The sequence below is a fragment of the Henckelia pumila genome, chromosome 2, assembly GCF_033568475.1.
Source record: "Henckelia pumila isolate YLH828 chromosome 2, ASM3356847v2, whole genome shotgun sequence".
Classification (NCBI taxonomy): domain Eukaryota; kingdom Viridiplantae; phylum Streptophyta; class Magnoliopsida; order Lamiales; family Gesneriaceae; genus Henckelia; species Henckelia pumila.
The window spans coordinates 163,140,126-163,152,101 of record NC_133121.1 but is presented as its reverse complement, the minus strand read 5'-3'; the positions used below and the strand labels follow the sequence as shown (position 1 = coordinate 163,152,101).

Below are 11,976 nucleotides of genomic sequence, written 5' to 3'. Positions count from 1 at the left end.
GTCGACAACTCCTTTAAAACTTTTTTACTTTCATCTCCTTAATCATTATATATACTAATAAAAAAGGCATAAGCTTATGCGTGTATAAAATAAAAGCTATTTTAAATGTATTTTAAATTTTGTGGGTGGAGTGAGTGGAAGATTTAGTGGAATAGTGGATAGAAATGAGATGAGAGTGTAAAACCGAAAACAAAAGTTGGTGTCCTCATGTTAGCAGTTACTATGTGCCTCTTAACTATTATAAAATACTAGTAAAAAATGCACACACTTTGTGTGTGTAGAAGACAAGTTTTTTTTTAAAACAAAACATGTGGTTAGTTGGAAGTTTTTAATGAAATACTAGGTAGAAAAGGATAATTTTGAAATAAATAAATTTGATGTCCTCAAGACAGTTACTATAATAGGCACATCTTTTATATAATAGTATAGATAATATATATATATATATATATATATATATATATAGAGTTTTGCTATGCTGCTCACCTCCCGTGTCAACCTTCGTGCCCACCTATGAGGTGACACTCATCCATTAGATGAACTATTTGTATATGATTCATCTCATCCATGAGATGATTGACACCTTATAGGTGGGCATGAAGGTGGGCACGGAAGGTGGGCAGCATATATATATATACATATATATATATATACATATATATATATATATTTAGTTATACCCCGGTTTTGAATCATATTTTTTTTTACAGGAAAAATAGCTTTTACAACATTATCCTTTATATCTGTACTTTATTCAAGTACTAGAAAATGGCACACTTGGAAGTTATACAATATATATATATATATATATATATTGATCTATGTTTCATATGCATGGGACAACAATCAAATTATAGGAGGCTGAGCTTTGAATTGTGCTAAAATTGATCGAGAAGATTAGAAGAAACGTCACCCTAAAAATAGAAAAATTGTTAACATATATAATTAGGTAGTGTTTGTCACCACTAAAATAAGTGATTATGAAATTCATGGCATTAAATATTTGAAACTGTTTCAATTTTATTTGAAAAAACAATTTGGAAACTCAAGGGAACCCCATGACATGAATTCATTAAATCGTACATTAGTACCCAAATAATAATAATAATTTTATTGTCATTGCAAAAGATTTACCTTAGCTACAAGGGGAAAAACAATAATTTTGTTAATATTACCTTTTTCTAAGGTTGTATTTTATTTCATAATCACCTACATATATCAATTTAAATAAAATATTCTCGAATTTAATGCAAAAATTATGTTCAGCTGTTTATTGTTTAGTAGTATATTAGGAATGAAATATAATATTGGAAACAAGAAGTTCAAATGTCATGTCAAAATTGGATATAATCGATATGATAAAATGGTAAAGTGAAATTATATTTCAAGTAACATATATATGTATTTGTGTTAAGTACTATAGTATGTGCTACATACTTTTTTTTATGTGTTCCGTATGCTCCAGATATTTTGCCTTTCAAATGAAATTTTTGAATTACGTCCCCGAAAATAAGCATTTCGTTTTCATAAAAGTAATAATTTATATATATATACATTCTATGTAGATGCATACAAGCAGTTTAAGACTATATAATAATAATAATAATAATAATAATAATAATAATAATAATAATAATAATAATAATAATAATAATAATAATAAAATTACAATATTTACGTCAAAAAAAAATAACAATAACAACAACAATAAGATAATAATGACATGTTTTCATTAATTGTGTAAGAAAATAAACAAATCATGATCAGTACTTAGTGTATCAAGAATATGGTCTGATACCACTTGTAAGAAATAATTGGTTGTACATCAACAAATTCAGATGTTGTCACTAGGTGTTAACAACATCTTTTATAAGATCTTAACTAGCATGCAACGGAAATTGATAACAGTGTGAATAAAATAAACAAACAACCAAATAAATAAACTCGAATATTTAAGCAAGAGTATAAATATTCTTGCAACGCCTCATGGAAAAATCTTCATTAGAAAATAATCATAAAGTTTTACAAACTCTAAAATTAGTGAATTATTGTAAAAGCAACTTTCTCAAAAACATGTGAGCAAATAAATACTAAAACAACTCCTAGAATTATTTGTTGGTTCATTTAAATGTCTATTTTATCAATTTTAAACAAATAGAATTGAATCATACACATCTTATTATTTATCCGACTATACGAGTGAACAATCACATAACTTCACAAACTAATCTAAGTATTAATCTTGTATTATTTTAGACAAACAACGCATATGTAAAATCCGAAATTGATGTGGGAATAACATATTTCCAATAACATCAAATCATATATTTAAAACATAACTTCACAAACTAATCTAAGTATTACTCTTGTATTATTTTAGACGCAGGTGTAAAATCCAAAATTGATGTGGGAATAACATATTTCCAATAACATCATATCATATATCATATATTAAATCAGTAAGATATAGTTAGTTTTTTTTTTTTTTTTAAACCAGTAAGATATAGTTTTGTGAACATAAATTTATTGAGCAAAGTTTTGCCATTGGAGACCCGAAATTTTTGCTGACCCAGTTCGATCCGTTCAATCATCTCTACCAAAACCATTTCCAATTGAATTCTCCGCCCTCTGATTTTTCTCTCACTGACGGGATCCGATTCCACCATAAACCCTACAAAATTTTCGAGATTTTACACCAATTTCTTGTGTTCTCTGTTGATTTATTGTTCCCTTGATCCAAATATTGAAACTTGTTATTGATCGAGTGGCTCCACCACCTTTTCATCTTCTGATCGCAAATCCCAGATCGAGCATGGAGGAAAACGATCGGAAGAAGATGAAGATGATTCGAAATGAACAGGATGAGGAAAAACCCGATCTTGATAGGCTCAGCTGCTTACCAGACAGCATTCTGAGCCATATACTCTCTTTTCTTGATACGGTTTGTGCCATTAAAACTTCCATGCTCTCCAAACGCTACAGATTTCTGTGGACCCTGTCTCCGACACTTGATTTCAAGCTTTTTCGATACAGCCCTTCTCGTTTCAAGCCGTGTTATCCCCACGATCTTTTTGATCAGAAGGGCCTCAATGTCCTTTCTTTTGAGGCGCATGTTAACCACGTGCTGCAATGCAGGGAGAACAGTAGTCTCAAGATGTTCCGCCTTTCGCTGCATGTGCCGGCGGGGTCGGATTTCATTAGAAATTGCATTGATTATGCCGCAAGGCACAAGGTGCAGCATCTTCGAATCCGTGGTTACACCAAACGAGGTTCGGTTGCGTTGCCCAGACCGTTGCTCATTTCCCCCTCATTGACAATTTTGCACCTGAATAATGCTGTTTGTTCCAGTATAGAGTTGCCTAAGTCACTTTCCTTGCCCAACTTAAAGATTTTGCGCCTCAAGAATTTTGAATTCTCTGATAGCAATTATAATGGGGAGGTGTTCTCGGGGTGTTCGAGCCTTGAAACTTTGGTCTTGAACAAATGTTGGATTAGGCCTGCTGATAAACTCAAGACTGTCGGTGTCAATTGCTTGAACCTTAAGAATTTGGAGATAAAGTATTGGAGGAGTCCTTGGAGATGTTTTTTTGAGCAGAGTATTTGTGTGAATGCTCCTGTACTTGATTTCTTTAAGTTTCAGGGTCATATAGCCAAAGTGAAATTCCAAGATTGTTCACAGTGCGTGAACAAAGCATGGATTGACCTCTGCTGTCCCACGGCGTGCACATCATTTGATGTCAATGGAAGGATGGAAAGTACCTCGGAAAGTCTCATGGATATGATTCGACAGCTTTGGAATGTTAAATCCCTCTCCTTATCGATGAGGACAATCGAGGTATATACATTGATCTTGATGTGCTCACCACGTGTACGAGAGGTGAAAACAATAGTTGAAACTTGGTAAAAATAATAGAAAACCGAGTTATGGTTTATTTTTTGCTCTCTGATCAGCTTGATTATGTAGTCTTGCTTTCATGAAGTCTACAACTGGAGGCATAAAACAAATAAGAAGTTTATACGAAATAACACCAATATGTAAGTTAAAAAGTTTTATTCTACCAAATGCTACATTTTTAAAATCATGTTATAATCTCATGTAACTTATGTTATCCAAAAGTTTTCAGTTTTAATTTTAAATAAGATGTAGGAGCTTTTAAGTTGTCGAAATAGTTCATAAACCCAAAAGATTATGAGATGTTTTAAGATAAGTTTAGCCAATACTAGATGCATAATTGCATTTCTATTTGTGCTTAGGTTATGTCTGCAAGTCCTTGTTTGCGACCATTTATGTTCGAGAATTTGAGGTTTTTAAGGTTCACAACTGAGGAAAAATATGGAGAGATGACCATACCGATCGACGAAGTTATGCAGCTAACGAAAAGTGCCACCTCTGATATTTTGGTGTTTGATGGTTCTGAGGTATTGTTTTTGTCCATGGAACTTTTTGTTTTGATAATGATTTCTAAAGGCAAAATCAGCAAGATAGAGAAGTTCCTTTAGTCAGATATTTTATTTCAGATTTACAATGATGCTGGTATTATACCGTCTGCAATTTGTGTATTGTGAAAACCTGCTGACATGTTTAGCATACAAGATTGTGTGTGACATCTTGAATTTGTCAGAGGAACCTAATAAATTCAGCTATTGCTGCACCTATAATCTATAATCCATCCACGCTGACCCGACCATTTTCTATTTATTACTGACTGCAAGAATCATTGGAGATAACATTTGGAGCTTTGGTTTGAGAATAGATTAACTAGGTCTAGTTGATAATGTTTCAAAATAATTTATATAATCGAACAATCAAGAAGCGAGTGCAAATGATAACTGGGAGCTAAATATAGTTTTCCCTTCCACCCTCTCTACGAAAAGAGGCCCGCACATGCTCACTGCACTTGTGAATTATGGAATTTTTTTTGTTTTGATGCATTAAAATGATGTTGGTTTACCATTCATTTCAGGAAAAACAATACATACTTGAGTGTTCGATAGTCAAACCTAAGAAGGCTGCAAGCCCCGTTTCTGTATCAATGCATGTTTTGTCCTTTTTACTTGAAAGCTCTCCTTCTGCAGAGTTTTTGAGCATTGAAATACCAAAGGTATATCATATTTAAAGCGAGTTCAAAAGTTTCAAATGGAAGCTGATTTGTTGACCTATGTGGATATTTGTGCTTTTGTTTCAGGTTCAATCGGACGAAATTACATTGTAAAAGGGTACCATAAAACCCAAAAGGTATTAGTATTCGTAGTTGATTAAAGAATGCCTTTTTATCTATAGTTTGAGGAGAATGGTATGGTTGAGTGATGCCTGGTATAACATCTGCCAAAATTTTGTTTAGTTAATCCTTGTGATGCATTTCTGTAGTTGAGTTTGAAGGAGACTTGAGAGATCCTCATAAATGGTTGAAAGTCTAAAAAAATATGCATATACAAACTTATGCTGTTGAAATTCTAGTTTGATTTGTGGTTTGAGTTGCTATTTGTCCTTGGTATCACGGACTGATCCTCAAATGGCTATCTATATTTGGCAAAGCCGATATGTTGGAAATATAGTTGTGTTTGTTTCCCCCTCTAGTTGTTTATATATTGCAGCAATCAAAATATGACGGTCGAGTTCAGAGATTTGAATTGCATCTTTATCGTAGTTATTAAGGGCGCAAAGCACACGAAAGTGCAGGGTTGTTATGGAGTTTTAGACATAGCATGGAAGGCTACGCCATGCTGTGTTTTAAAACCCCTCTTAATCAGCTACATAAAGAAAAAACTTCGACTATGTCGATAAGTTCCCCCATTTGTTATTTTGATTGATTATGGTATGATGAACTCCTATTTTCCTTTCAAAAAAATCATTAGAATTAAGGCAATCTGCGAAGAAATTTCTGAAGAAAGCAGTGAAAAGTGGGAATCCATCATTCCAAAGGCATACTTGTTCTATGGTTCGTGGTGAAAACTGTAGTTCGCATCCAATTTTCATTATCTTTGATGACTTTGGAGAAAAATGCACATGGTTTTTGACAAGAAGGATCACTACATACTCATATGACACACTGTTTAACCATAAGGACACGCCTTCGTCTTCCAACCCAAGAAGTCATCCATGGAGGATCTGCTGAAACTACTATGTAGCCCGCATTCGAATACAATCCCCGAGCACCGTAGTCATCTTCGTATGCCCTCAAAACTAGATACTTAAAACCCCAAATGGCAGAGAGTTTGGTGCAAGCTTTTAGCAATGTAGTGGCCACCTTCTGCCTCCTATAAAGCATTTTAAAAACACCTTGGATAAGCTATAGCAATTCACAGGCATAAAAATGGGCAAATAAAGAAGCAATCACACTATATGGGGATTACAAAATAGACCAAAGTCCCACTTATGTTCAGTCGGTCTTTAGTTTTAATATTTGAGTTCCATCATTATGTTTTTTTGTTGGTATGATGGTGTTTTCCTTGAAAGTGTGCTAATGTGATTTTTATCTTAAAGAATGTCATAAAATGTGGATAATCTTGAACCTGAACTTGTTCAGAACAGCTATTCCGGACACATAAAGATACTCTTCTGCCCCTGGGAGGTGCTGAAGAACAGAATCTTCCCTCAAGACAGTGACATCAACTACTCCTACGACCTCTGTTGTTGTGTCGAAAGTGTCGGATTTTGATTCCGCAACCAAGCAAGCATACCTGTTTATCACTCCAATTACTGGTTTAGGGAATTCAGATTGGTTTAACAATCTTATTCGAACCATGTTTCATACACAATGTTTGTTTTAATACCTGTCTGCAGGTGAGTTCCTTAGTTTGTACAGAAGTCCTGAATACACTTCCGCCTGTATGATTCTTGAAAACTAAGTATTAAGTACAATCCCAGTTATAAGTTAGAATGTATGATATCAGAAAATGCAAGAATTTGAACACTAGCCATTGCATCTTGTTGGTTCAGTCTCTCTCGTTTATCACGTGTCAAAATGATATTAAACCTAGGAACTTGACCTGATAAAGTCCTCGATGATACATAAATACTAGAAACTAACTCTACCTCAACTTGAGAAACGGAAAATATCAATCGATCATTTCGAGAGCCTGAGATTGACCGTGTTTATTTGAAGAAATCCATGTTTAGTTTTCTAAAGCACAATGGGATAGACTCCAATTTTGCTGACTATGTACGAAAATATGGTCATTATAAGGTGATCTGTTATTGTATGAACGTTAGCTGACACCCAACCGAGACACTGAAGCTCAATCCGGCTCTGATTTATAAAAAATTATATAAAAAAATTAAGAAAAATCAAAAGTTGGTAGTGTTTGAAAATAAATGTGAAAATTTAAAAATCAAAGTTGAGTAGTGTTTGATAAATAAGTAATTAGAGTGATTTAACATTGATTTTTTTTATTAGAATCATCTTTTAGAGAATCATATTCACCATAGGATTAGCTTTTGGATTTTAATTAAGTTAAACATAAACTAAAACACAATTTGAGTTTAAAACACATAAAAGTGATTTTTTAAAGTCAAAATTTAACAATTACTTTTTATATTGACTGCAGCCATGAAAATGTTTAAAGCTGATTATAAAGATTTTCTTTACCTAGTTTTGAAAATTTTGTACACAAAAGCTTATAATCATTTTTTTTTAAAAAAAAAATTTATTTCCAAACACTATAAGATCATACTCGAGTTTAATTTGACTCATGAGAAAAGCGAGACTAGTTGGAGTTGTTAAATAATAATTACCTTAAAGAAATCGAAGAATAAATCGTCGAAAAGAAACACGGGCTCATGGAATGCTTCAGCCTGAACTTTTGCAACATTTCTCATTTCTTCTTCTGTCTCCATCATCCTCCTCACTCCCCAATTTGAATCCGAAACAAGATAACCCGACACCGCTTTCTTGTTCTCATACAATGCACCAACCTTCAAATCTAGCTGTTGATGATCCGATGATGAAGCTGAACTAGTACAGCAATGCACTTGCCCAAGTTTCTTGAATCTTGTTATTCGAAATGGGTTATTTATTGTGCGTAATTCATGAATTCTCCAAGAAAGTTCGATATTTTTTAAATGAGCCATTGTTGTTTCCTTTAATCGGTTGTGTTGATTTCATATTTGTATCTCTGGTTTTCATGATATATATTATGTGGTTTGTGTCCATTTCAAAGATTCATTAATTAAATTCTTGGCAAAGAATTAAATTGAAGCACTCACTCGTCTCATTGGAAGATAAGATTACAATGGGAGTGGTTCAAGTCTTTCGATCTCCCAATTATTTTGAGGGCCCTCCTCTTGACTCAAAAATTTTCTAGCCGTCTGACGTGGCATTACACTCACCTAACGCGTGTCCATGTATAGGAGCAATTTTTATGCCGTGAGATTGTTCAAGATTTGTGGTTTATTACACAAATTAAATGTTGATTGATTCACCCATGTTGGGATTAAACTATAAATATATTGTTAGCTCATTTTGCATGAACTCGAGGTTTGATTTTAAAAAAAAAAACACTACTCTATGTATCCGTCTCATATAGGTTTATACATGTTTTCATACAGGAAAGAAATTTATTAGAAAAGTAGGGGTTTTTTTATTTTTAATTTTTAAAAAAAATTAAATTTCAAAAATAACGTGAAATGAAAATAATTTCAAAAATAAGGTAGAACGCTGTGATTATTTTGTTCATAATTATTAATTATATAAATATATTATAATTTTATTAAAAAAAAAAAGAAAAAAAGTGATAATAACCCTCTGAATCCATCACAATTCAGTCAATTTAAATATATATTTATCTATATTTCAATTCAGTGACAGTATATATTTAAACTTGTTGGATCTCGGTTCTCTCGTGTCCAAGACGAAGCGAAAGTTTAAAATTTTTATTTTGACGTTCAAAATATTCTTGAACACTCATATGGTTCAAATAAATCATTAACAAGGTATTTATGAAATTTATACATATTAATCTTAAAAGATTGATGATGGCTCCAACTATTTCGAAACAATTTCAAAAATAACTCTTGTTGTAAATCCTTACGAACGAACAACAGGCCCGAATCAAGTCCACGACTGGAGAAGAGCTGAATGAATTCTTCAATGTTCCGACAACCTTTACTTTTTCTTTTTCTTACTTTTCCTTTCTCTTTTTATTTTTAAATATAATAATATATGTTAGGATCGAAATATGTGTAGAGGGGGATAAATACACAATATAAAATTTTGCGAATACTTCGATCTGATTTGTAAGAGTCAGACATAAGTTTCGTTTGCTTAAAACTTTTGATCTGTTCGAAAGATCTGAGCAAGTCAGGCGGAAATAATCTTCCTCACAGATTGAATGTCTAATAGTACTAATGCAAATGAAATGAAATAATTGCAGTAAAAAGATAGAGTTGTTTCTGGATGATCGGAGATGAATTCTCCTACGTCACCCCTTCTTCTGTTTCCAGAAGGATTCCACTAGAAGACTTTGACTTATACAATTCCTTTGTACAAATTCATTCCAATCAATCCTTTGATAGGAACTCCTAGCAATACTCTAACTCGAAGTAGAACAATTTTTCTACTTAGAGTTTACAAGATGAAGCAATAGAGTATGCTTCGATGGTTGGAACTGGGAAGCTGTAGCTTTGATCTGGATCGATTTGAAGTGTATCTTTGAGCTTGATCGATTTGTGTTGTGTTCTAACTAAGAATATCGAGACTTTGATCTGATGAAATAAGTATCTGAGTTGGTCTATTGAGTGAAGGTTTTTTCGACTTTGAATTTGATTGCTTTGTAATTTTCACTCTTGGTCTCCTGTCTTAAATCTTCGAAATGCTTGAGTATTTATAGTTTCCAAAAGTAGACAGTGAGCCGCCAACAATTTCTGATATTGGCCTGCCAGCATATCTCATAAATAGCTCACAAATCTTGACTTAAAGCGAAGGCCGATCAACGTTCAAATTCTCATTAAATGATTTTGTCGTTTTCTTCAATTACAGCAACTGATAGATTCCTGATGAAGCTTCGATCTGGTTGTTGACCATTTGGTCTTGTGTCAATCGATCCGGTGTAATAAGATCTGTGGAGCTTGATCTGTATCTTGGTTTAATCACGATACTTTGATCTGGCAACTTTCGTAGAAATCTTTAGTCTTTAATATTTGATGAGTCCGATTAATTTATTTACTTGGTTTTGTTTTGACTTTGTAATCACCGAAATTCTAGAGTTTGATCTCCAACAATTTTTCCCTTTTTGGTGATGTCAAAACCAAGTTAATATTCGGATAAAAAATATGATGAAGATGATATATCGAAAATCTTTTCTAAAATTTTCTGTCATAGATCAAATAGTAATTTTAGACAAAATAAATGTCAAAAATTAATTCTTCAGATCTGCTTGTCTCTTCTTTTCTTTTGAACTGAAAATTTTACTTCTTTCACTTGCCTTTAGTCTTTTCCCCCTTTTTGGCAGCACCACCCTCAGATAAAAGATCTAGAATAACTGTGAGTTGAGTACCAAAAGTGTCATGAATCTGTTTGGTGTGAGCTTCAGTGGAGGCTTCGATACCTTCAAGCTTTCGAAGAATATTTATATATTCTGCAGTGTGTTGCTTTCGGACATGCAGAATAGATTCACTAATGTTGTTTACCATTGTCAGCACATGTGATTTGAAATCACGCAGCTCAGTAGAAGTTTGCAGCTGATTAGCTTGCAGTTCACCGTCTATAGTAGAGAGTTGAGTGAGTGAATTAGCCAAGTGTTGATCTGGTCTGATGTCAACTGGATGAGAGAGATGAGCTTCAGTGGCGTCAGTAGAAGTAGAAGCACTAATTTGAAGTAGTGAAGCAGAAGCAACAAGAGGTGTAAGGGTAATGTCCTTCATAAACTCGGATGTTCTCTCTGGATCTGTGATGCAAATCTCTGAGAGAGATGTAGATGGAAGATCCAACTTGTCTTTGAACATAATGGTAATAGGCCTGAATATACTATGAATAAGATCAGTTTTAACTATCTCAAAGATAGGAGGCAAATCCATTACCAATTGCTCAGAAGGATCTATCATCAGAGACTCGTCAGATAAGAGACAACTTTGTTCCTCCATTGGAACAAATGATACCAGTGATGTGTGCGGATCAATAGCAGAGGTCTTTGTTCGTTCTAGAGAGTCCATGATGATATCTTCAATATGGGAATCATTCGGAACAGAGGTATCCATTTGCAATTCATCTGCAACTTGTTCTTTACCAGAGATAATAGTTTCAACTGGTGGAGTGTTGAGAACCGTAGATGCAGCTAGTGGTACTTCTATTTCTTTCTCAGTGGTTGAAAGGTCAGGAGGAACAGAAGAGTCAGGCTGTTCTGTATTGACAGATCGATCAGCTGACACATCTTCAGAGATCGGAGGAATCAGTGGTTCCTTGTATTGAAATTCCTGAGCAGACTGATCTGTGGGAACAACATCAATGATTAATGACTCTTCTGGAACAGAAGTATCCTTAGCTGATAAAATGCTCGCATCGATTGGTTCGGCAGAGAGAGTGAGTTCATCTATCAGAGATAGTTCATCTGTTTCAGCCGGATGAGCTGAAGATGAAGGTTGAACTCTGACTGGTGCTTCTGATGGAAATTCTTGTCTCATAAGTTGAGCATTTGCTGTCATCAGATTAGCATCATTCTCCAGTTGGTTAAATGCGGCGGTCTTATCAAAAATATCCAGACTAGTTGGATTGAACTTGGCTCTCTGTGTTCGAATGATGTGTCGAAGAGTGCTTTCCCGTAGCCTAAGTTGAACAAACTCTCTTCTGTTCAAGGCTCTAGACACCATTCTTGTTTCAGCCCATTCAAGAATTTTATCTTCAAGGACTGCAATTTTGTCCAGTGTGTTCAATTCCTTGATGTTGATGAAATGATCCTCAGTCCGATGAAATACTCATTTGTCAAACGACTTCATTTTTAGATCCACATTTTTGATAATGTGTTCAGCAGTCAGATCAATAA

At 33.8% G+C, this 11,976-nt stretch overlaps 2 protein-coding genes across 5 annotated transcripts; one reads left to right on the top strand and one right to left on the bottom strand.

Moving 5' to 3' along the window:
* The first annotated feature begins 2,512 nt into the window (after positions 1 to 2,512).
* Positions 2,513 to 6,914, top strand: LOC140880805 (F-box/LRR-repeat protein 25-like). Of its 4 annotated transcripts, none has more exons than XM_073285590.1 (5): positions 2,513 to 3,835; positions 4,255 to 4,419; positions 4,965 to 5,102; positions 5,187 to 5,236; positions 6,533 to 6,914. In XM_073285590.1, the coding sequence occupies exons 1-4, from the start codon at positions 2,813 to 2,815 to the stop codon at positions 5,211 to 5,213; spliced, it is 1,353 nt and encodes a 450-aa protein (XP_073141691.1). In that variant the 5' UTR covers positions 2,513 to 2,812; the 3' UTR covers positions 5,214 to 5,236; positions 6,533 to 6,914. The 4 variants fall into 4 exon arrangements, 3 of the variants coding, with proteins under 3 accessions (XP_073141691.1, XP_073141689.1, XP_073141692.1); XM_073285588.1 differs by having other exon boundaries at positions 6,528 to 6,914; XR_012149715.1 differs by lacking the exons at positions 5,187 to 5,236; positions 6,533 to 6,914 and adding an exon at positions 3,965 to 4,035.
* On the bottom strand, positions 5,257 to 8,071 carry LOC140878825 (GCN5-related N-acetyltransferase 10, chloroplastic). Its single transcript, XM_073282454.1, has 4 exons — positions 7,736 to 8,071; positions 6,775 to 6,827; positions 6,514 to 6,681; positions 5,257 to 6,258 (listed from the first exon to the last, which is right to left on the bottom strand). Exons 1-4 carry the CDS (start codon positions 8,069 to 8,071, stop codon positions 6,039 to 6,041), a joined length of 777 nt encoding a protein of 258 aa, XP_073138555.1. The 3' UTR covers positions 5,257 to 6,038.
* Positions 8,072 to 11,976: the final 3,905 nt, after the last annotated feature.

Coding starts and splice junctions, on each gene's coding strand:
- LOC140878825 (XM_073282454.1), bottom strand. CDS start 8,071: ATGGCTCATTTAAAAAATATCGAACTTTCTTGGAGAATTCATGAATTA. Junction 6,828..7,735: donor TATTCTTCGATTTCTTTAAG/GTAATTATTATT, acceptor AGAATCATACAG/GCGGAAGTGTATTCAGGACT. Junction 6,682..6,774: donor AGGAACTCACCTGCAGACAG/GTATTAAAACAA, acceptor AGTGATAAACAG/GTATGCTTGCTTGGTTGCGG.
- LOC140880805 (XM_073285590.1), top strand. CDS start 2,813: ATGGAGGAAAACGATCGGAAGAAGATGAAGATGATTCGAAATGAACAG. Junction 3,836..4,254: donor TATCGATGAGGACAATCGAG/GTATATACATTG, acceptor ATTTGTGCTTAG/GTTATGTCTGCAAGTCCTTG. Junction 5,103..5,186: donor TGAGCATTGAAATACCAAAG/GTATATCATATT, acceptor CTTTTGTTTCAG/GTTCAATCGGACGAAATTAC.